The 21,255-nt window shown below is 39.8% G+C and overlaps 1 protein-coding gene across 2 annotated transcripts; it reads right to left on the minus strand.

Annotated features, from left to right (window-relative positions):
* Positions 1-155: 155 nt before the first annotated feature.
* LOC137603730 (atlastin-2-like) lies at positions 156-12,645 on the minus strand. 2 transcript variants are annotated; one of them, XR_011037314.1, is made up of 15 exons: positions 12,564-12,645; positions 7,721-7,887; positions 7,394-7,612; positions 6,023-6,154; positions 5,805-5,909; positions 5,675-5,725; positions 5,528-5,584; positions 5,351-5,443; positions 5,065-5,203; positions 4,848-4,975; positions 4,447-4,503; positions 4,292-4,363; positions 3,698-4,129; positions 2,487-2,819; positions 156-2,225 (listed from the first exon to the last, which is right to left on the minus strand). XR_011037314.1 is itself a non-coding variant. In XM_068327464.1 (14 exons), exons 1-14 carry the CDS (start codon positions 12,634-12,636, stop codon positions 2,106-2,108), a joined length of 1,845 nt encoding a protein of 614 aa, XP_068183565.1. In that variant the 5' UTR covers positions 12,637-12,645; the 3' UTR covers positions 156-2,105. The 2 variants fall into 2 exon arrangements, 1 of the variants encoding a protein (XP_068183565.1); XM_068327464.1 differs by lacking the exon at positions 2,487-2,819.
* Between the last annotated feature and the right edge of the window lie 8,610 nt (positions 12,646-21,255).

The raw sequence follows: 21,255 nt of genomic DNA on the forward strand, positions 1-21,255 counted from the left end.
GTGTAAAATTTTGAATTCAGGGGTGTCGCGGTATGTTGACTGCCTTGGTTCTAGTTAAGGTTTGAAATAGCATGGTGGAAAGAAAAGTTTGCTTTGCCTGAGATTAAAGAGTGAAATAAGATAAAAAGAAAATCTCCAGGAAGAAAAAACAAAAGGAGCCAAAAGATTTTTATTGATTTGATTTATTCTTAAGGTAAACATTTTATTCAAAAATAAATTACCAGAGATATCTTAAAAAGGCTGACATCGTCTCCAACCCACTCCTCACAAATTTTCAGAATTAAAGTATTCACACCACATTCTACTAACGCTCAACCTCATGAGAAGACAACTAGTGTAACTCCTACAGCAGCAACATATACGTAAAACAAGACACTAATGTAGATCAACAGAACAAACAACCATTCTCAGCTAATTCACTATAAAATGTATAAAGTTTATTTAAATATTCAATATAATGTACATGCCCGGTTTGTACTACGTGTACACAGTAAAGGTTGGTGCATGAGGTGAGAAATTATGTGGATGGAGTCAATTAAACCAGTTCAGACGTGAAGGAACAACGTAAAACGTTCAGTCCTATTATTGATATTAAATCAGGGGGCTGATTACTGAGCTGATTCCAGAGATGGAGGAGAATCCAGTGATTTAGATACAGCAAACTCTAGACAAAGCTGTTCAATCACTTTTTGACAGTTAAAGGAATATTACAAAGATATTGGGAGACATTCTCACTTACGTTAGATGACAACACTGATAAAACTGCCAGCTAACTCTAAAGCCAACAGCCATTTCCCCCGTGTTCACTTAATGTGACGCTAAGCTAAGCTAAACTAAGCCAAGCTAAGCTGCTGGCAGGAGCCTTATGTTCATCTTGCAGATATAAGTAGTACAAACTTCCACATCCAACACTAGAGAATGTAAATAATTTATATCCGACATGTTGATTTGAGTTTGAACTGAAGTTAAAAAATTGTAAATGATGAACTCTCCAGGAACAACCAAAATGCTAGGTGTAAACGGTGAAGGGATCAGGTTAATGCAGCTTCATGAAAGGCAGCGGTAGGGAAAACTGTTCACTATAACAGTCCTGGATGTTCGCCCTACCAGACAGCCCTGGGCTCTGATTGCTAGCAGGTCGATTTCCCATCTGAATGCTACAACATGATACCCCTCAGCGTCACGTAGAGGGCCAAACGCTCTCAGGTTTGCTACAAGATGCTCAAATAAATCAGTTCTACATTAAAAACAGATCTGGCATCAGCTGACAAACTCTGGACTTCCTGTAACTCTCTTCAAGGTCACACTCGTAAAAAATATTAAAGGGAAACATTAAAAATCAAAATGAAGCATGTGGACGAATATAGTCATCTATTTTCAGTTCAGATTTTTAGTACAGCCAGTACAAGCTGGACATTTGACAGCTCTAATAACCTCTCCAGCTCTTTACACTATAAAGTCAGCAGAATAATACGTTCTGTTTCTGAGACAACAAAGTAACCCATTCAAGTACATTAGTTTGAGATTGTCAATTGTTTGCGAGTAGAAACATTTATAGCCAGGCTGAGGAGAAGGTCTGAGGAGAAGGTCTGGGGAGAAGGTCCACAGAGTTCTGAGTTTGTCTGCCTTGTTATACCAAACATGCAAATACACAGAAGATAATTTTAGTTTGCATTATTTTAGACAACAGCTGTCAACAGCAGCGTCAGTTTCCCTGAATTACAGCTTTATCCTGAAGTGCGGTCCGCAAATAGATGACGTCCCCACCGTGTGAGCCCACAGTCGGTGTTATAACACGATTACAATATGGCACACAGCAGAACCTGGCCTGGTCTGGACATCACTGGCTGCTCTTCTGGGTCCGCTCATGAATGCGCAGTATTGGCTCTGAGGCACTGGGTGGCGATGAAGATCAAGGCGGATTGCAAACATGTGGGTCCACAACAGCATATAGCTGGAGCAGCAGTGTAATGGTGGGCATTTTGGAGGGGGGATAAGAGCTTTGGCGTTGAACTAATTCCGTAGTTCTAGGATGAACACGCTGAAAGAGTGGGCAGGAGAGTCATAAACATGATGAGGTGGGGACTAGAGGAGGAAGGATACCGTCAGTGAGTCTTTAACTTGGTGTGTTGCGAGGCCTGTTCTGTCAAGCTGGCTCTGATGGAGTTAACCACCGTCTGTCGGACGTTGTCTTCCATGTAGTGTTCACTTAATGGCTTCAAAACCTGCAGGCGAGGAGGAAAGAGACAATGAGTCACATGACAACAGATAAAGTTAACTTGTCTGACGATCTATGGAAGGGACAAAGAAACTGAAAGGTTAGGGAAGAAAAATGATTACTGGAAATTAAAAAAAAGGAACAAAATCAGCACATAATGTCAAATAATATACGATAAATATGATCACGACACAACCAAACCAGACCTCATCAACATAAAAGAAAAAAAGATTTAGAAAGAAATAAGTCAGGTAAGACTTTTAACAACCGTTTGATTGGGCTTCAGTAGTTTGGGAGATGTTTCTGGCCCTTCATTGGTCAGATTCATTTAGTGAAATTCAGGTGGCGTTCGTGCTGCCGTGTAAGGATCCAGACTGAAAATTAACAAAGAAGCCAGCAAACTCCAGAAGTTTCAAAGTGAGAAGTGATTCAACAGTCTATAAATCCACAAGTCGCTCTGCTGCTATTTAGTCTTCTTGTAGTTGTTGTTGAGAGGAGACAGAGCTCTTAGTCCTTGCATCGTTCCTGATGGGAATGACGGGAGGAGAGAGACGGGCCAAGCCAGGCGGCTCCTGACAGGCTCCAAAAGTTTGGAAAACACCTGAGAGGACAGCAGGGAGGAATGGAAGTTAAACAGGGAACAAAGCTGAAAGACCGGTAAGATACAGAGGGAGGAGGTAAAAAAGAATAAGAATGGTTTAAACAGTTGGAGAGGGAAATGAAAGAAAAATAATGGTTAAAAAAAAAAGAGGAGAGATGAAAACAGCACTGAAGATACTGACACAAAAAGAGTATGGGTAACAGATCAGGAGGTGGGGACAGAAAGAAAACAAAAGCCACAAATGAGGCAGGATGACGAGAAAAGGAAGCGAGCAGATCAGAGAAGCGGGACAAGACACCTCTCACCTTCCTGATTATCTTCTGAGAAGCAAGGGAGGAAAGAGAAGACAAGAGAGGTAGAGGAAGAGGAAGCATGAGGGTTGTGTTTGGAGTGAATCCCAAACATTCACAGAAATTAAAAGATAACCACAAACCGGATTCAAATTTGTACTGAGGTGAGTCTGCAGGCTGGTGACTCATAAATACTGTGAGCTGATAAAAGAGTTTCAATAATCACTGATCAGGAAGTAGTGAAACAATCAGCTCTTCAGGAAGTGTGATGAGTGAAGGGATGTGAGGAAACAAAAGGCATCAAGAACATGTAGAAAACAGAAACAAAAACCGATGGGAAAATTCTTGGTTCTTACTTTTTGAAAGCATAGAAATAAAAAGGCAAACAAATAATCTGAAACCTCAAAGCAAACAAATGTTATCATCAGTGGGTTCCCACGTTAAATGAAAATTGCACAATGTCTGAAGACAAAAATGAGAAATAATGCCTCAGCACCCCAGAACGTCTTCAGTGAGACGTTCAGGGCTCCACTGTTTTGTTGAACGTACGCATTTCTAACACACACACACACTCACACAACTACCCACCTGTTCCCAGAGTGTCTCAGCCACCAGATCTATCACCAGCCCAACCTCCCGAAACTCTCCAGAGTACTTCACATACGCCCAGGCGCAGAGGGACAGCAGTGCCACGCCCATGACCAAGTTAGCCAGCGATGCTAAGGTGCTGAGCCCGATGAAGCCAGTCACCCCAGACACCAAGTAGGTGACAAACATGAGCGCGAAGAGTGTGGCGGGCGTGCGCGCCGCGTAGAAGATGTTTTTGCCATCATTGTGCTTGGAGAACTTGCTGTAGGCGTCTTCTAGCTCCGCCTCCAGCTGGTTCTGGTAGCGCTGACAGAACTCGTCGCCGCCCATTTTCTTGATAGAGCAGAAGAAGTGCACCGAGTGCTCGCGAAACTCTTTATGACAGCGCTCCAAGTCGCCCGGAGCGATGTATGGCTTGTCCCCACCGCAGATCTGAAATGAAAGGAACCCTGAGTTTACTTCACTTGACAGATTTTTCAAAACAAAATGACAAAACAACAAAAAGCATTTGACATTTTGGAAGCCTTTGAGCTTAGAAACTGATTACGATTCATGATGACGTGCAAAAAAAAAAAAGGTTAAAAAAATCCTTACCAGCTCCATGTTTTTACTGTACAGGTCTTTGGCTCCGGCCACAGCAGTCAGGTTGTTGGCTTCTGCCGTTGCCTAATGAACAGGAGGAGATGATGGAATTGAAGCCACGCTGGATGGAATGGGCAGAGACACTGAAATCTACAGATGTAACCCACCTGCAGCATGGACTTTGGGTGAGGCAGTTCCTCACCTTGGTAGATCTTTATGTAAGCCTGCAGGAATATATTACATATTATCAAATCAGTGTCCAATGCAATGTTAACTTTCTGACAACAAGGGATATTAAGACTTTAAGAACATGCAGACGGATTTACATGCATTAAATAGTACCAGCCTCTGAAACAGTGTAATGTGTCTAACTTCAAACAGAGTTTCTGAAAGGTGAAATTTTTATAAATCCCAACTGAAGGAAATTTGTGTTATTGTTTGTATAGAACTGAGGTTTTCTTCACCATCAGTCTGCCAATATTGTTTTATTAATTCCGTCATGCTGCGTTTATTGACAGGGACTTATCACTGTGAAAACCACGAGTCTTTCTAAAATAAAATGCAGGACCTTGAAGTACTCCAGGAGATCCCTGCAGGTGACTTTGTTGCCTCCGATCTCTTTCTCTACAAGTCGCTCTGGGGCCAGGAGGAGAGGCACCAGCCGGACCAACTCCTTCTTGAAATCCTCATCGATGTCTGAAAGTCACAAGAAGTTCAGCCCAGCTCGCTTTAGCCACCACTCGTCATTATGCGTACGTGTGTGTGTGTGTTCACTGCTTTCTCACCTCTCAGCCGACCGTCAAAGTTCGGGTTGGTGGCCACCTTGAGGCCAGGGTGTGGCAACAGGAAGCAGCTGATGTTGGAAAAGCAGGAGTGAATGTGCTTCCTCACATTCTGCAGCTCCTCGTGTTGGTTTTGCTTCACCTGAGTCAGAAGACAACAACATGGGCTCACAGTGAAAACATGTTTAGACAGACCTGTGCACACAGGTGAATAAACAATGACATTATGGGCACACAATATACAAGTATCTTGAGTGTAATGAAAAATGTGAAGAACTACTTTAATCACCTGCAGTCTTTTCTCCAGGAAGTTGTTCCCTCCTTCCAACCCATAGCTGTGTTCATAAGGATAACACCAGTCCCGAATCAGGAACATCAGGGACTGAAACACACCACCAACATTAAACACACAAAGACACACTATGGGAGGACAATTTAAAGATGACTAAACAGCAGCAGGCAGTACCTGGAAAGGTTTGAGGTAGATCTCCTCCATTGCCAGTCGGCCATATTCTGTGAACAGCTATGTGTAAAGGGGAAAAAATGGATGGGAAAACAGATATTAGTGTACACGACTGTTTGTTTTCCTACAAGGTGAAGGTATGGAACCAACCTGCAGATGCTGCAGGTCGTCTTCTTGGATGTTCTGGGAAATATTATACACCTGAAAACAAAACATGTCTCACACAAAAGCTGACACTTTATGTACATTTAAAAAAAAAATTTTTCTTCACAATTCTCACCTGTACGGAGCTGGTCATTGTGCTAAGGGCAAACACAGTTGCACAGTCTTTTATGGTGGACTGGCTGTCAAATGCTCCCTGTGTGTCAACAAGGAGAACAGCAACCTGTTGGGATTAGATGAAATATATATAACTGCCTTAAACCTTTTCTGGGTATACCAATTTAAACACTATTGAAGATTTTAAATTGTGGTTTTATTCATCTGACAAATTTCTACCTTGCTGCCATCAGGTTTGTCGACCACAAAGACTTCACTCCAAATCTGAATACCCGTAGTCTCCCTCTCACAGCCTCCTCTCCAGGTGAATCCTGTCAGGGGATCATCATCGCTGCCCATCCATGACTCTCTCTTTGGTAGAGAATAAAGAATGAAAGAAAAAAAAGTGAATCCACCTGAACTGGGTTAACAGAAAGGACAAGTGTGAGAAGTAGCAGAGGTGGAGATATAACAGAAAGAGAGCTTACAGGTGAGCCAACATTTGGGAATTCGTTTTACAAGATCATTTGTTTTTGCAGGATGAGATATAGAGATATACTGTATTCAGTTCCTCTTCACCAGAGACAAGAGTCTCATTTAACTAACTTCTCATCTACCGGTACAACATTTACTGGAATGCTAAACAATAACCAATATGATTGAACTCTTACGTTCGGTTTTGTTTGCCAGCAAGTGTTGCACAACAGAAATTCAGACTATCGTGCTTAAATTTTTAGACTTTTAGTGTACTCAAACGGGTAGAAACAATCCTACAAAAGAGAGTTTAGTTACGCTGCAACTCAAGACTTCAGCTTGAGAAAAAAAAAACGAGGAGAGGGGAGGCAGGCCAGAGCCTTGTGTTTAATGATTAACTTAAAAACCCAAGTTCTCTCTGATTATTACAAGCCACTCATCACAAAGTGTTCCGTTATCATTTCAAACATAAACAGTCTACAGCACAAGCAACACTAAGACACCTTATCTATCAGGCTGACAAGCCACCATAGGCATGACATGTATGATCTTCACCAGCGCTTAATGATTTGCAAGACAAAGCATGTGTGAACACCTGGCTGCTCTAGCATGCCATTCAAAAAATACCTGCTGTTCATTATTATATAACATGACATTCAGTATGCATCTGATTATTACAGCCTAAACCAGTAGCATCAGTTTGAAAAATGTGAACATGTGCAGCTCTTTACAGATGCGCGTGAATGCCCATGTTTATGCAGCTCAACAGCTGAGACATTATTAGAACGTGCTTGTTCTGTGCATATAGTCTTGTGCACTAGCATGTGCAAATGAATGTAATATGATCCTGGTCATTGCTGTGTCCAGCTGCTGCCAGGCTGCTTGTTGACATCTGCCAGTGGGAGACCCCCAGCTGTTGGATGTGCTCAAATATGAGCAGTCGTGTGTGAGGTTTTGGACCTAGAACCAACACCTTGTCTTATTCACACACCTTGCTGAGCTTCAACAGACTGACTGAGTACATGAACAGAAAAGACTTGTCCATGCTCATCCCAGTCCAGTAGATGTAAAGACACAGAGTAATCTGATCTGCCTTTTGTGCCCAGAAACAGCATTAAAATCACCCTTTCATCTCACCGAATTGTGCATGTAGCGCAGCATGAAGTCCAGCAGGAAGGACTTGCCCTTGCGGAAGGCCCCGGCCACAGACACAACCACCACGTTCAGGTCCTTCACGTGATCTTGAAGCAAGATCTTCTCCAGAGCCGCAGCATCTAATTCAAAGCTATGCTCATTTTCGTTGGCTATGACGATCTGGATGGGTTTGGCCTTTTCAACCTCATCCGCAGCTGCAGCCTGAACACAGGAGTTTGCAGTCAGGGCTTTGTAAAGGGGCTGAAGTCGTTACAGTCACCTGGAGGCAACAAACTTGACAAAAAAAAAAGATTTGAGCAGAACTTTTACCTCTTCTTCCCGAAACTCTTCTTCCGACGAGGGGGTGAGGCTGGTATATTTGCATGAGGTGGAGGCTGAGGCAGTGGGAAGTAAATCATTATCAAGATCATCAGGCCTTACTAATGGAGGACTCTGCTTATGCTGAAACATGGGAACATCTTCCACACCTTGCAAACCTTCAGATAACAAACAAATGGAGAAAAAGATGAAAACACACTGTTAGATAACAGCAAGCTGCGTGTTATCTTGGAGACAATGGGTGTAATATGAGAATATGGACAAACATGTTGGAGTAGGGTTATGTCGTGAGAACCAAAAAACATTTTCTGAAGCTCAGCCTTTGAAAACTTTTTCAGAAAAGATGCTGCATATTCCTCTGAAAAATGACACACAGGAGTCTTTAAATTTGTTTAAACTGGAAGTGTTCTTGAAGCTGAACGCAGCCATCCACTCTATCATATGAATCTAGGTCAAGTTTGGAAATAGCCCCACACTGGGGGAATAAAAGGAAACAAGAAAAGGAATTTATGAGGACAACATTCTCACATTTTTGCTGTCATTTTGTTGTTTCTGCCAAAGGTTTTCCCACACAGATAACGTAAACATTTCAAGAGGCCTTCCTTCCTGCATCAGTTCCACAACTGGCACTTGGAAAAACTTCCACATTCAACACCCAAAGGCATTCACGTTATTATTACGAAAAACCAGGTAAACCAGAAACATTTGAGAAACTGGAACTGAAGAGTCTCAGCATTTAATAATTGTTTTTTAGTTCCTGAATCAATTGATCGGCTAATCATTGGACCGCTAATAATTTCATGAAATTTAAATTCCAAGGTTTGGATTTGAGATAAAGCTAAAACTAATCTTGTAAAACAACATCAAAAGCAGTTTTCAAAGAACAAATAAGCATTATAGTGTACACAAATCTCCTTCTGGCTTTATCATTTTCACATTTATTGATTACTTGAGGAATTGTTTTGTTATTATTTGTAGCAGTTAAAAACTCTCGGTGTGCTATCATAAAATATCTGCATGTTTAAGTTAACTGACACAACACTGCTGCTGATAGTTTATTCAATTTTACGTACAGGATACATGTACTGAATCCAAAGTATGTCTATGATGCAATTTTTTTAGGAAACAGTTTAGTACAGTTAAATAGGGATTCCATCAAAACATTGAATGACAAATACGTTGTACTTGCTGTTCTACCTGTTCAGTGGACTCTATGTCAAGGTACTTCAGGGAGTGTCATCTTCGCCCTGCACCACCCTCCAGACATGGCCAATATGAGTATGTGCCAGTGGACACCAATAATGTACTTCTCACTAATAAACCACAAAAATGGTGACCATAGGAGCATCTTATATTCATTTTAATGAGTAAATCACTCACTGATTATTTTCTTGATTACATTCTTATAGCTCACAGATAACTTCGACTATTTTTGTGTTTTGTTCTAATAGTTAAAATTCTCCTCCACCACAAGGAATTTTTGGCCTTTTAAATGATCAATTTCTGCTCCAATGGTAATAATTATCCAGTACGGAGCCACAAATTAAAGCGGTGAGTTTCAAAGGGTGACGGCAGCGCTGAACATGAGAAAACCTCTCAAACAAAATACATACATCACCTATACGCTTAGCAGGGAGACGGCCGCTTATGCTGTACAAACAAATATATCACAAACTTGACCTCCACACAAAGCAGAGTCAAGCACTGAACACACAAAACAAACTTTAGATGACAAAAGTTTTGACAACAAGACAACCAGAGATACTGATTTTGAATTTTACCCCCCGGCCCAGCATTGGATGGCACCGGATGGGTTAAAACTCAGTTAAGGCAGCAGTAGGCCAGGTTTGACAATGTTTAGCAACATTCTTGCTCAAGGGGACAACTGTACACGGGGCATTCAAAGATCAACCTAGACATGTTGAAAATTCAGGGCAGCAATGGTGTACTGGTGTTTGCAGAGTTTCTGTATGCACAAAGCAACAGCAGTAATCTGTTCAGGACAAATTCTCAAGTTTAGCGCGGCAGGATGAGGTGGCACAAAGATACGCTTCTGCAACAACTGAAAAAAACAACTGAGAAAATGGTTTTCGCAAAATGTGTGCGAGTTAAAAATACAAGCTGATAAAGTTTTTTTTTTAAAAACTGTCTTTTGCAGAAAATCAGGACAGAAGTAAAAATAGCTACAGTGTGTCATCTCGTATGAAAGCGACACTCACACTGAGGTAAATAATGCACTAAATAATGCATCTAAATGATAAAACTTCACATGTACTAATAATCACACAAGTAAATTTAGTTTTGCATCTTTCCAGTTCTTTTGAGGGTCTTCTTTTTTAAATATGTATGACAAGAAAAGCTAACCTACATCTAGCCTCTGTGTCCAAAATCAGCTCTCCCTTATGGACTCGTGTAAAATCTGTGGCAGACCTTGATAACGCTGTAGTCTGGTTAATTATCCAGCTGTCTAAAAATGGAACGTTTCATACTCTGGCCTTCAGGGAGATTAATGTAAGAAAAAAAGCCTTTGGGGTTTCGTTGGTAGAGAAGTTGAGCAAAATAAGGTCTCGCTAATTTAAATTAATTACAAGTATTCTGAAAAAAACATTCTGAAAAAGTTGTTGCTGATATATTGTTGATAAAGACATTTTAACATTTTCATTTAAATTACATTCAAGAAAACTGGCATATTTAAATTGTGGGAAAAGTGCAGAATATTTCCTCCAAGTTGCACTACTAATGATCAGTTCTTCTCTACCATGGTTTCCACAAATTGTGCTAGCAGTGTCTCATCCAGACTTTTCATTTGAATTTGATGAATATTATTGTTTAATTGATCATGTAAGTTTCATACAATAGACTGTACAAACAGCTCATGGAGGATACACAAAAAAACTTCACTGCATCCTTTGAGGAATTGGTGATATTGACTTTTAATTAGCATTAAAATTAGCATTAAAAATGGCCTGGTGCAACATCTGCAAACAAAAATCAGGTGGCACAAGTGTCCAGCAAACAGACCAAAAGGGAACCTGTGAGGACAAAGTGCAGACTTCAACGAAGATAATAGCATCATATAAAAGTATAAAAATATGCATGACTGCTATCAATATAAAAGTATGCTGTCTCCTGTCCATTTCACATGCCTTGGAGGAATCTTTACATTTTTAGTTTTTTAAATTTTATATACTTATCTGATCCCCGAAGGGAAATTAAGAAAGCACACGCATGCATATACAGTATATTAGTGAGTACAGGCCCCTGTAGCTAGCACACATGCGCGTGCGTGCACAAACAGACACACATGCATGCGCGCGCGCGCACACACACACACAGGCGGGCCTGTAGGTATGCAATGGGAGGTAGGGTGGAGGGCAGCTCCAAAATGGTGCGCCCCAAATGAGCAACTTGTAAAGGGGATGGCACCTTGCTCATGAGCGCCTCGGCAGTGCTCCAGTTGTTTTTTGGGCGGGAGCGGGAACCGAACCGCCGATCTTGGATCATAGGACAACCGGTTCTACCACTGAGCCACTGCCGCCCTATCAATAACAAACAAATTCACACTACAAGTACGATTAAATCTGTGAGCTGTGTTCCACTGACATATGGGCAGATGAAGAACAGGAATGTTTGTCTCTTTTGGGGCGGTAAAACGTTTCTCATGGATGGACCAAATATTGATCTATAAAATTAGTGGGTCATAAATTCAACATTTCTTTGAATATGTGTATCTTTAAGAGTGGAGTACATTGTGATATGGGGATTTTTTTAAAAAAACTTTAAAATGATTATCATCAATTACTACTCATTATAATTAAATGGATCTAGTAAATGCCTTGTAACCAAAGATGAATTAGACTAAATTGAACATTATTATCCTTCAAAATAGAATAAGAAAATGGAGAGGCTCAATTAAACTACAAGTATCCCAAAAATGTATATCAGATTGGTATTTGAGTAAAACTTCTATTTATTAAATTCAAACATTGTTTATTGCTCATCTTGAAGGGGAATACAAATGTTACATTAGTTTATTCCTAGTCCACAAATTCTACAATAAATGAATAATCATTTAAATGATTTGTTAGGTGGTTGATAGTTTTTCATTCCTGTATTTCATGGTTTATAAATTGCCAGTAAAAAAAAAAAAATATATATAACGATGTTTAATAATTTCTTAATAAAATGTAGATATTTGAAATCTAACACGACTCATGTGAAATAATTACCCCCGTAATGACAGGAATAGGTGTTGGGGTAAACTCAACTGCCCTGGAGTATTTAAAAATAGCCGCCTTGTTAGCGGGATGAGATGATTAGCTTGATGTCCCGTGACTCCTGCGGCTAAACCACACACGAAACTGATGTACCGGTTCGACAGAGCTAACATCCGGGTGGACTGGGCCGCTACAGGCCGGCTCAGAGGCTGAGGGAGGCGGGCAGCCTTCGGGGGTCTCCGCGGGTCAAGTGACGGATCCGGACAAAGCAAGACGACAGGTGTCGCATTTGAATTGTGTATCCGGGTCAAAGCCAGTTTGAAACGACAACGTTTGAGCTGAAACTATAATGGAAATATCCAGGCACAGTGAAAACACAAAAACAAACATGAAAGCCACACAATGGTTGTACAGCTGGACGTGAGGAGGGACCGCGTTGGGGAAGACGCGAACCGTACTTTGGGAAGGTTGTTCTTCCAACTGACGAGCGATCCGCCTGGCTAACGGGAAAACCACTCTCCCTCTAACAAAGACGACTGAGATAAACGCGTGAAAATCACCGTCCGAACCGGTTCCAAAACCACAACCCCGTCTCACAAATCCAATAAGGGTTTTACCTCCGTCAGCGACTCGTCTTTTGTGGTTCGGTTCGAGGTGGTTTCTGCTCCTCGACCCGCTCACGTCCGCCATCTTGGACGACTGAAGTCAAGCGTGCGTGACGTCACATGTTTGTTTTTTTCCCCTTGTCACCCGCCGAGCTCCGTCCGGGTTTTTACGTAAATCAGCTACGCAAACAACTTTTCCTGTCACAGACACGTTTTTACGTAAGAAGCTTCTGAACACTTGCCGCAGTTATTAAAGTCAGAATAAAGTCAGAAGTGTCCTTAATCCGTTTCCGTATATCTACAGTGGAATAAAATATGCGGTTTTAATTGTTTTCATTGATGATTTACGTACTGAAAGTCATCTTAGTGGATAAACGTGGTTCTTATGTTTACCCACCTGTTCATGTCTGACAATATACATACTGTCATTGTGAGGGAAGACTATCTGCTGACAGAAATGCAAAAATAGGAAGGTAGCTTTTCCTTAATCCTTGTAATCCAACTCCAGACTCCACTGATCTGTAGGGGTCAGGCATTGAGTTTGCTGGTGGTGTGTACTTGGGTTTAAAACTATTTGTAGACTAATTACATCAATGTTTGTGGTCATTCTTATTTGATGAAAGCAAGCCATGGTAATTGCGCTGAGGGTCTGTAATCCTGAGACACAGGAGTGTTTAAAGTTAAGCCTCCATGCACTGCTTTGTCTCACTGTGCAAAGGGCAGCGTGCAAGGATTTGCCTAAGGTCAATAGAATTTAATTTTCACCATAATCTTTTTTTTATGGGATTAACATTTAAAGGTTATGGAAAAGTTATTGCAATCTTTAAAGGGGCAAAAACTGACAATGCTAGTTTAATGGTTGAAGAAAAACCAGGGGATCATTAATGTCATTAGAGGTCATAGTAACTGTCCAGTAATAATAACTTACTGTATTTCCATGTGGTGTTTTCATTACACTGCTCTACAAATATAAGGAAATACATGGAATAAGAGTATTGCTCCTGCTCCATCCCGGGATTAGATTTGAAAGTTAGGAGTCAGAGAGGCTATTCCAGTCTTTCCTGTTCCTTTGCTAGATGAAGCTTTGCACAGTATAAAAAACATTTGGGAACATGTAACGTTAAGTAAAGGAGTTGAGAATATGTATTTCATACTGTATAATGTTTCTTTTTAGAAATAGAGAAAAAAAGCTACTGCATGTATAATATATATGCATATTTAGAATGAAAAAAAGCTACTGTTTGTATAATATATATGCATATTTAGAATAAACCCCATGATGCCTTACAGCTATATTAAGTATATTTATATACTGTACTTATTCAGACAAAAAGCCTACAGGTTCCCTTTGACCTATTAGGTTAATTGTAGTTTGCTAACAGCATAAATAAAATATTCTGTTTCATTTTATGGAAAAATGAAAACAGAATAAAAAATATATTATTATTAAGTTTATTTTAATTGTTGAGATGAAATCTTGATGTAATGAATTTCTAAAAATTGTCCGAATCTGCTAAAGTTTTAGAATGAGATATCTCAGCATATATCAAAATCATTTACAACACTTCATAGATTTTGTAGGATTTCACAAATACTTTCAAAGCTATCTGTCAGGTTTGGTTTTAGTGCATATGGTGATTTCTCCATTCAGGTTTAGCAGGTATATACATGTTCCTACAGCAGCAGAAGCAGTAAATGTATCACTGCACTGTGTGCGCCACCCCACCTTCACTACAGCAAGGATTTTAGTTCATTTATTTATTTGTCTGTTAGTGAGGGAAAACTCAAAAACAAGGGCCCTCCAAACAGTCCAATACATATAGAAAGAAAGATTGAAACACACTTTATTGTTCCTCTTGGGGAAATTATCTTTTATTATCTTATATTGGTGATTCTCCAGATCTTCATCTGGACCTTGAAACCCTAAAGAGGTCAACAAGAGACATTCAGGTTGTCTTGTATACATACATGCAGAGTTTTACATAGAATGAGAACAACACAAAAAATAGTTATCTGCAACAACAACAACAACAACAACAACAACAACAACAACAACAACAACCTCCTTAATGTAGTATTCTAGTAAAGGTCATATGTGGTCATCACTTGCACTCTGGTTATTGTGGTCCTAACTGTTTGGTTGCCAGGATTCCCTAGTAGACAGCCTCCCCAGGCTCCTCAGTAAGCTCCTCTCCTTCCTCCCTTGTTCAAGGTCAGAAGAAAAGTTCATAAGTCAAGAGCTTTATAATTATGATGGTGACAGATAGAAAATAATTGCATTTTAGAAAAAGTGAGGAGAGAGAGTGGATAGAGAGAGAGAGAGAGAGAGAGAGAGAGAGAGAGAGAGAAAGAGAGAGAGAGAGAGAGGAGAGAGAGAGAGAGAGAGAGAGAGAGAGAAAGAGAGAGAGAGAGAGGAGAGAGAGAGAGAGAGAGAGAGAGAGAGAGAGAGAGAAAGAGAGAGAGAGAAAGAGAGAGAGAGAAAGAGAGAGAGAGAGAGAGAGAGAGAGAGAGAGAGAGAGAGAGAGAGAGAGAGAGAGAGAGAGAGAGAGAGAGAGAGAGAGAGAGAGAGAGAGAGAGAGAGAGAGAGAGAGGGGGGGGGGATGTTAATGTGTGTCAGGGCTTTCTATTCTTAGCTGGTCCTGTTCGCCAGCAGAAATATGAGAGACACCCGTACTGATGAGCCCTGATAAATTTAGAGAGTGGACCACAGAGGAGTGAAAGACCAGTCCAGGACAACACCCCAAATGTGTGTTGTCCTGGACTGAGACACGATGTCAGGATGGCTTGAGAGACCTGTCCCGCCCTGTCTTCCGCCCCCACATCCCACCACCCACCAGTGTTCTACTATCTCCCATCAAAGCTCCCATCATGATCGAATACCAGTCACTTCTATTCATAAAACTCATAGAACTCTCCTTTTTTATAGAGAGATTACAGGGCTCCCTCTAGTGTCTGTATCAGGAAAGATATGTCCTAGTGAAGGGGCCAGCAATAGTACAGTACATTAGATCATATACGAAACAATCCCTGCAGCCACAGTTTCCAACTGCTGGTAATTTCAAAATAATATTTTAGTTTTTTCAATAACATAAAAATAAAAATTGAATTTGAAAATAAATTTTTTGTAGTTTTGAATCTGTCCAAAAAGGTTTTTAAATGCCTTGATATTTATGACACATTTACTCACATTAATCAGTTCCAAAAGAGGCTTTAATCAGAAATACCTTAATTGCTCTAATGATTATTGAAATAATTTATTTGATTTGCATAACAGATTAAATCGATGATTTGAAGGCAACGTTTTACAGAACAAGTCAATGCAAAAATATATATAAATTTAAGAATAGACTATCATGTTTGAATTTCAGAATGTAAAATATGATTAGAACAAATGCACTTGATGTACATCTTTCCATCCAAAAAGAAAAGCATATATTTGATGCCACTGGTCCTTATTGTTGCTCTTTTGTTTTTGTTTTTAAATTTCAGCTCATTTAATTGTACATCCCTCTATTCGGTGTGCAGGTTCTTATGTTCACCTCATGCTTATGTGGATTAGAAGCATGCCTTCCAGAGGGTTGATTCCATCAGGCCCATTTATGGTGGTTTAAATCTCCCATTGATCTCTTTAGCAAAGGGACTTTGGACAGAACTTTAAGGATCTCTTGTCTTCCTCTCTCTTTCTGTTGTGGGCCTTCCAGGTCCTGACTATATCCTGGAATTATGATGGGTTGTTGTGTCCTTCAGTATCCTGTGATTCTGGACTCTCAGCCCAACACTTTTCACTATTACCAGTTTTCAGGGCTGAGATCTGGTTCTTCTGCAGTGGAAACAGAAATATATGGTTCCAAATTAGACTGTGCTGTGGAAACGGCCCTGGAACTGCGTCCTGGCCTTTGATGATACAATATAAAAGGATTTCCATAGCTGTGCTCTATACTGATTTGCATTTCCGGCATCTCATCAAATGCACCGAGGTGTGCTGTGCCATATGCGAATGTCACTGAATCGTGGATTAATTCAGTCGGTTGAACGTCTATAGAATCTTAGAACGGTTCTATTAACGACGTAATGAGACGGAGCTCAGATGCAGAAGATTTGTTTCACACTACAGAATATAGCAGCCAAATAAGCAGCAGCTGCCATTACTGACATGGACTAAACAATTCAAAAGATACCTACGGAAAAATACTTCAAATAAGTGATTTTTCAGCTGGTAATGAGTGAGACAATTTTTTTCAAGAATACTCAAGAAGAATTTGTTGATTGCAGCCAAATAAATATGTGACTTTCCTGTTTCAGTGTTTTCTAAGCATTCACATAATTAGTACTGTTTAATTTGAAGGTTAATCATTTATAAGACAATATGGTGTGGGTTTTTTTTGTTCTCTCCATGTTTGGGTGAGCTCCCTTCATCAATACTGATTAATTGGTGACTATAAATTAAGTCTGACTCCAGTGTATTGATGTGTTGACCCTGCAGCAGCCTGTCCAACTGACTCCAGCTCGTCTGTAACTCTGGGAGAAAAAGAAAGAATTGATGACAATTCCATTTCTCTCCACATGGTGGCAATATAGGCTTAACTGAGGTTTGTGGTGACTCCTGTCACTTTGAATGGACTTTTTTTTATGAGCAGTAGTCATATAAATAGTAGTAGTAGTAGTAGTAGTAGTAGTAGTAGTAGTAGTAGTAGTAGTAGTAGTAGTAGTAGTAGTAGGTGACTTTATTTATCATCATCATTATTTGTTTCTTTATTTTTGGAGATAAAGTCAGAGAGGCCAGACTGAGATGGTTTGGACATGTCCAGAGGAGAGATAGTGAATATATTGGTAGAAGGATGCTGAGTTTTGAACTGCCAGGCAGGAGGCCTAGAGGAAGACCAAAGAGGAGGTTTATGGATGTAGTGAAAGAGGACATGAAGGTAGTTGGTGTGAGAGAAGAGGATGAACAAGACATGGTTAAATGGAGGCAACTGATTCGCTGTGGCGACCCCTGAAGGGAAAAGCCGAAAGAAGATTTATTTATTTATTTATTTATTGCTCCTCAGAGTTTGGCTGTTAGTTTCTCTTCTCTGTTTCTCTATGTATTTTCTGTAGTTACTTTGTTATTACATCTAATGGAATATTAATTCTACACAAGCTGTTCACCACATGACAACAAACTACTTGCTCCTCTCAGTGTGTTCAGGGTATAGGATTGCACTCTCTCTAAAAGTCGTACAGTGTTCCATTTCTGGATCAACCGCAGTGTTTCAAGTTGTAAATGATAGTTGGTTATTGTGTGTAACTCCTTATTAAATAACTCCTTATTAAATATTTATTTTTATTAAGCCTGCAGTGGATCCCACGGTCCCAGAATGTGTGTCTTTGCCTTTGCAACAAGGAAAAGTTGGGCATGTCCTATCAATTCAGGCAACCATGGCAACCTAGAAACCAGTTCTCCTATGTGAAACAAACATTGAATGAAGTTACAGTTAACAGACTCTCACAATGTCTTAGTTAAATCTGTTCCCATTGACCTCTTGGGGTGACACCGTCAACTGAATGTATGATAATCATCACTGTGAAGCTTCTTTCCACACAACAAATCTTTATTAATAAATACATTGTCTGGTGAAATATTCAAAACGTTGTGTATATCAGCAATATGGAGAATACTAAGTACATAGGATTTTTAAAATTTGACCGTAACTAAGTTTGTTAGCGTCGGAAGTGGTAAACCTGGGCGGAGTCTCTAAAAGGTGCTGGTGTTTGGAGGGCTCCCAGGCCTCAGGGCAGGAGTGTGAAAGGGAAAAGCCAAGGAGGAGACTCCGGGGCCAGGGTGGCTAACATGCCAGAGGGGGGTCTCATCATTCTCTCCACACTTCTGCTGTCAGAGCTTTTGTTTCAGCAGCATTACTCACTCTCAAGGCCTTGCCTCCCAGGTAACTATAATGCTGAGCTGCTGCTGCTGGGGGGACGAACAGACTCGGCACAGCCCCCACATAATGTGGATAAAACCAGAGTGAGCCAGGAAGAAGATGGCATCATAAAAGCATCTTCTGTGAAAATGTACGTCTCATTTCTCTGAAAGATTTGACAGTTTATTCACATTCATTGTATTTGTTATGGACAAATGTTACTGATAGACAATAAGGTCAAGTTAGTAAGTGGTTAAGATACATAACTTCTTTTCTGTATTTTTTAAAACACAAAACTTTTTATTTACATTTCAAAAGTAAATGAATAAAATCAACCAATACATTTTATTTTGAAGGAGGTTTTTTTTATTGTCATCTCACACAGTTTTTCTTTCCTGACTGAAAATTCATCTGTGTTGTCAAACACTGTAAACATCAGAGGCCATATTTTCTCAAGATTGGCTCAATATCTGAATAAAATGTTAAAAAACAAGAAATAAATCAGTAAATTAGGTAAAGTGTATTACAATTTTAAATATAACCTTATGATTAAGGTAGAGTCTATATGTGGACTCAATACACAGAGAAAATGTTAAATTCAAAAAGAAAAACGTGAAAACAGCTAAATTTGTTGGTTAAATTCCATTTTTCAGAGGAAAACCTCAGTCTCAGACAGAAGTTAGTTGTGTTCTGTCTAATTTGACTTCACATCAGAACATTATACTGTCAGTACATATTCTATACCACATAGGCAGCAGAAACAGATGATCAACTTTCCAGAATCTCATAATTTGATGTAAAATTTTAAATTCTTTCAGAAAAATATTACTGTTGTTTGAATTACTTTGTGGTTGAGAACTGTGGTGAAAACATGCGTCACGTCAACAGGGAGCATATTCGAGAAACAGTTGTCGACCATAACAACAGGACTACTCTTGCATATCACAATCCTTCACAGAACATAAATGGATTTTAACAAAGATGTGTCTTCTGCTTTCCGTTTCCATTTACTTCCACTGACTATTCAAATTTACACCTTACCCCCTGGTGTCACAGCACAGAGCAAAAAAAACAACAACCTAAAACTCCAAATCAGTAAACACAAAGATAACATGTTGAACATTCTTGTGGGAATCATGCTGTGTTTTTTAAATGTGCCTTTTTTTTTTAATTCTAAATGTTTTGGTATTAGTAATTACCCATGCTTTAATGCTCATCATCCAAATTTAAAATACCCTGAGGAAATATGATTGTTTACTGAATTTCACTGTTCCAAGGCTCTTATCAATTACTTCCAAACAATTTTATCTTTTCCCCAGAAACAGAAACTTCTCTCAGAATAAAGTTTTCAGCAGAGTAGAAACAGATATAACACCATCTACGCATATTGTCTTAAAAATATTTTTTCACAGGTTTTTTTTTAGCATGTATCCCAGTTAAAGGAGTTTTACCTGAAGATTTTTAGAGGAACAAATTTATTAGCGCCGACTATTGAAATATTAGCTGTTCAAAACCGTCCAATAGGACAATGACACACCTTAATTATTAGTTTCATCATTATTTTTTTGCTGCTTTCCTGTTACCTCTAGGTCCTTCCTGCTGATATTACGCTCACCCTCCACCTCCCCATTCCTGCTCAGCTGACTCAGCAGAGTAACTCGCCACCACCACCACCAGTGTCTAGACTACTTGGGGGCATGTATAGGGTAGATGCTACTTCGACACAAACTCCCTGAAGAGTCTAAGCACTAAAGATCTGACATACAGTATTTATTTACACAATCCCCCCCTGTTGCCCATAGCCAGCTGGAATAGGCTCCAGCAGGCCAGTGACTTGCAAAGCGGAAAAGTAGACGAGGCGATTAGTCATCAAAAAAATGGATGGATTGATGGATCTTCCGCAATGACCAATCACATTTATTTCAATGAATGGCTTCTCTATAATGATCTATATCTGAAATGTAAATATGACGTAAGGGATTGTAGGATGTAAAGATTATGACGTAAAGGCCTTACAGTTGATATTGTGATTTTTGTCTTTATCATGCTGGGTTTTTTAAAAATTTAATCGAAAATTATATAAATTTGTAATAAAAATAAACTTTAAGCAGACCGTACATAGATTATAGTGCAAAAGTGCAGCAGTAGTTCAAGTTTTAACAACAGGTAATGTTTAAGGGTCAAGGAGAGACTGAGGCTCTTTGTTTCAAAGAAAGAACAGAAAAAAGAAAGGAACAGGAAAGTAACAGAAAAACCAGAAAACCAACAAAGCCCTTCCCGAATTTACCTGTATCTGTCATAGACGCTAAGAGAGAGAGAAAGAGAGAGAGAGAGTGGGAAGGAGAGAGAGAGAGAGAGAGAGAGAGAGGGAGAGAGAGAGAGGGGGAGAGCAAGAGAGCAGATCCAACATCTCTCCCTCTTTCTGGTTGCAGCTTTGTGTCCCATCAAAGGCCCTGAGCAAAGAAACATGAGCCTTAATTGTTGTGCTTTATCTGAGGAATAAAGACGGGACAGACATCAATTTAGAACTCCTTTATTAGACCTACAAAGTGTGACAGACTGACAGAGAAATAATTGGCAGAGAGAGGAAAGGAAGATGGAATGAAAGAGGAGAAAGCAGGAGAGACAAGGAAGAGAGGGGATGTGGATGGAGGTGCATTTGATCAGGCGGATAGGAGCAGGAGACCCAGAGGAAACAGAACCAGATGAAATTGCTCCTCTGTTGAAAGCAAAAAGGAAAATTGGTCCCATTGCCATATTTAAAATCTAAAAAGCCCTGGTTGTTTCATAAAAATCCCAAACAC

This window comes from Antennarius striatus, chromosome 11 (assembly GCF_040054535.1).
Source record: "Antennarius striatus isolate MH-2024 chromosome 11, ASM4005453v1, whole genome shotgun sequence".
In the NCBI taxonomy this organism is placed as follows: Eukaryota; Metazoa; Chordata; class Actinopteri; order Lophiiformes; family Antennariidae; genus Antennarius; species Antennarius striatus.

Bases quoted from the DNA above. Each gene is read 5' to 3' on its own strand.
- LOC137603730 (XM_068327464.1), bottom strand. From the start codon at position 12,636: ATGGCGGACGTGAGCGGGTCGAGGAGCAGAAACCACCTCGAACCGAAC. The intron at 5,910-6,022 runs GTAGAAATTTGT...TAATCCCAACAG, and splicing joins ACAAACCTGATGGCAGCAAG to GTTGCTGTTCTCCTTGTTGA. The intron at 4,364-4,446 runs GTGGGTTACATC...CCTGTTCATTAG, and splicing joins ACCCAAAGTCCATGCTGCAG to GCAACGGCAGAAGCCAACAA.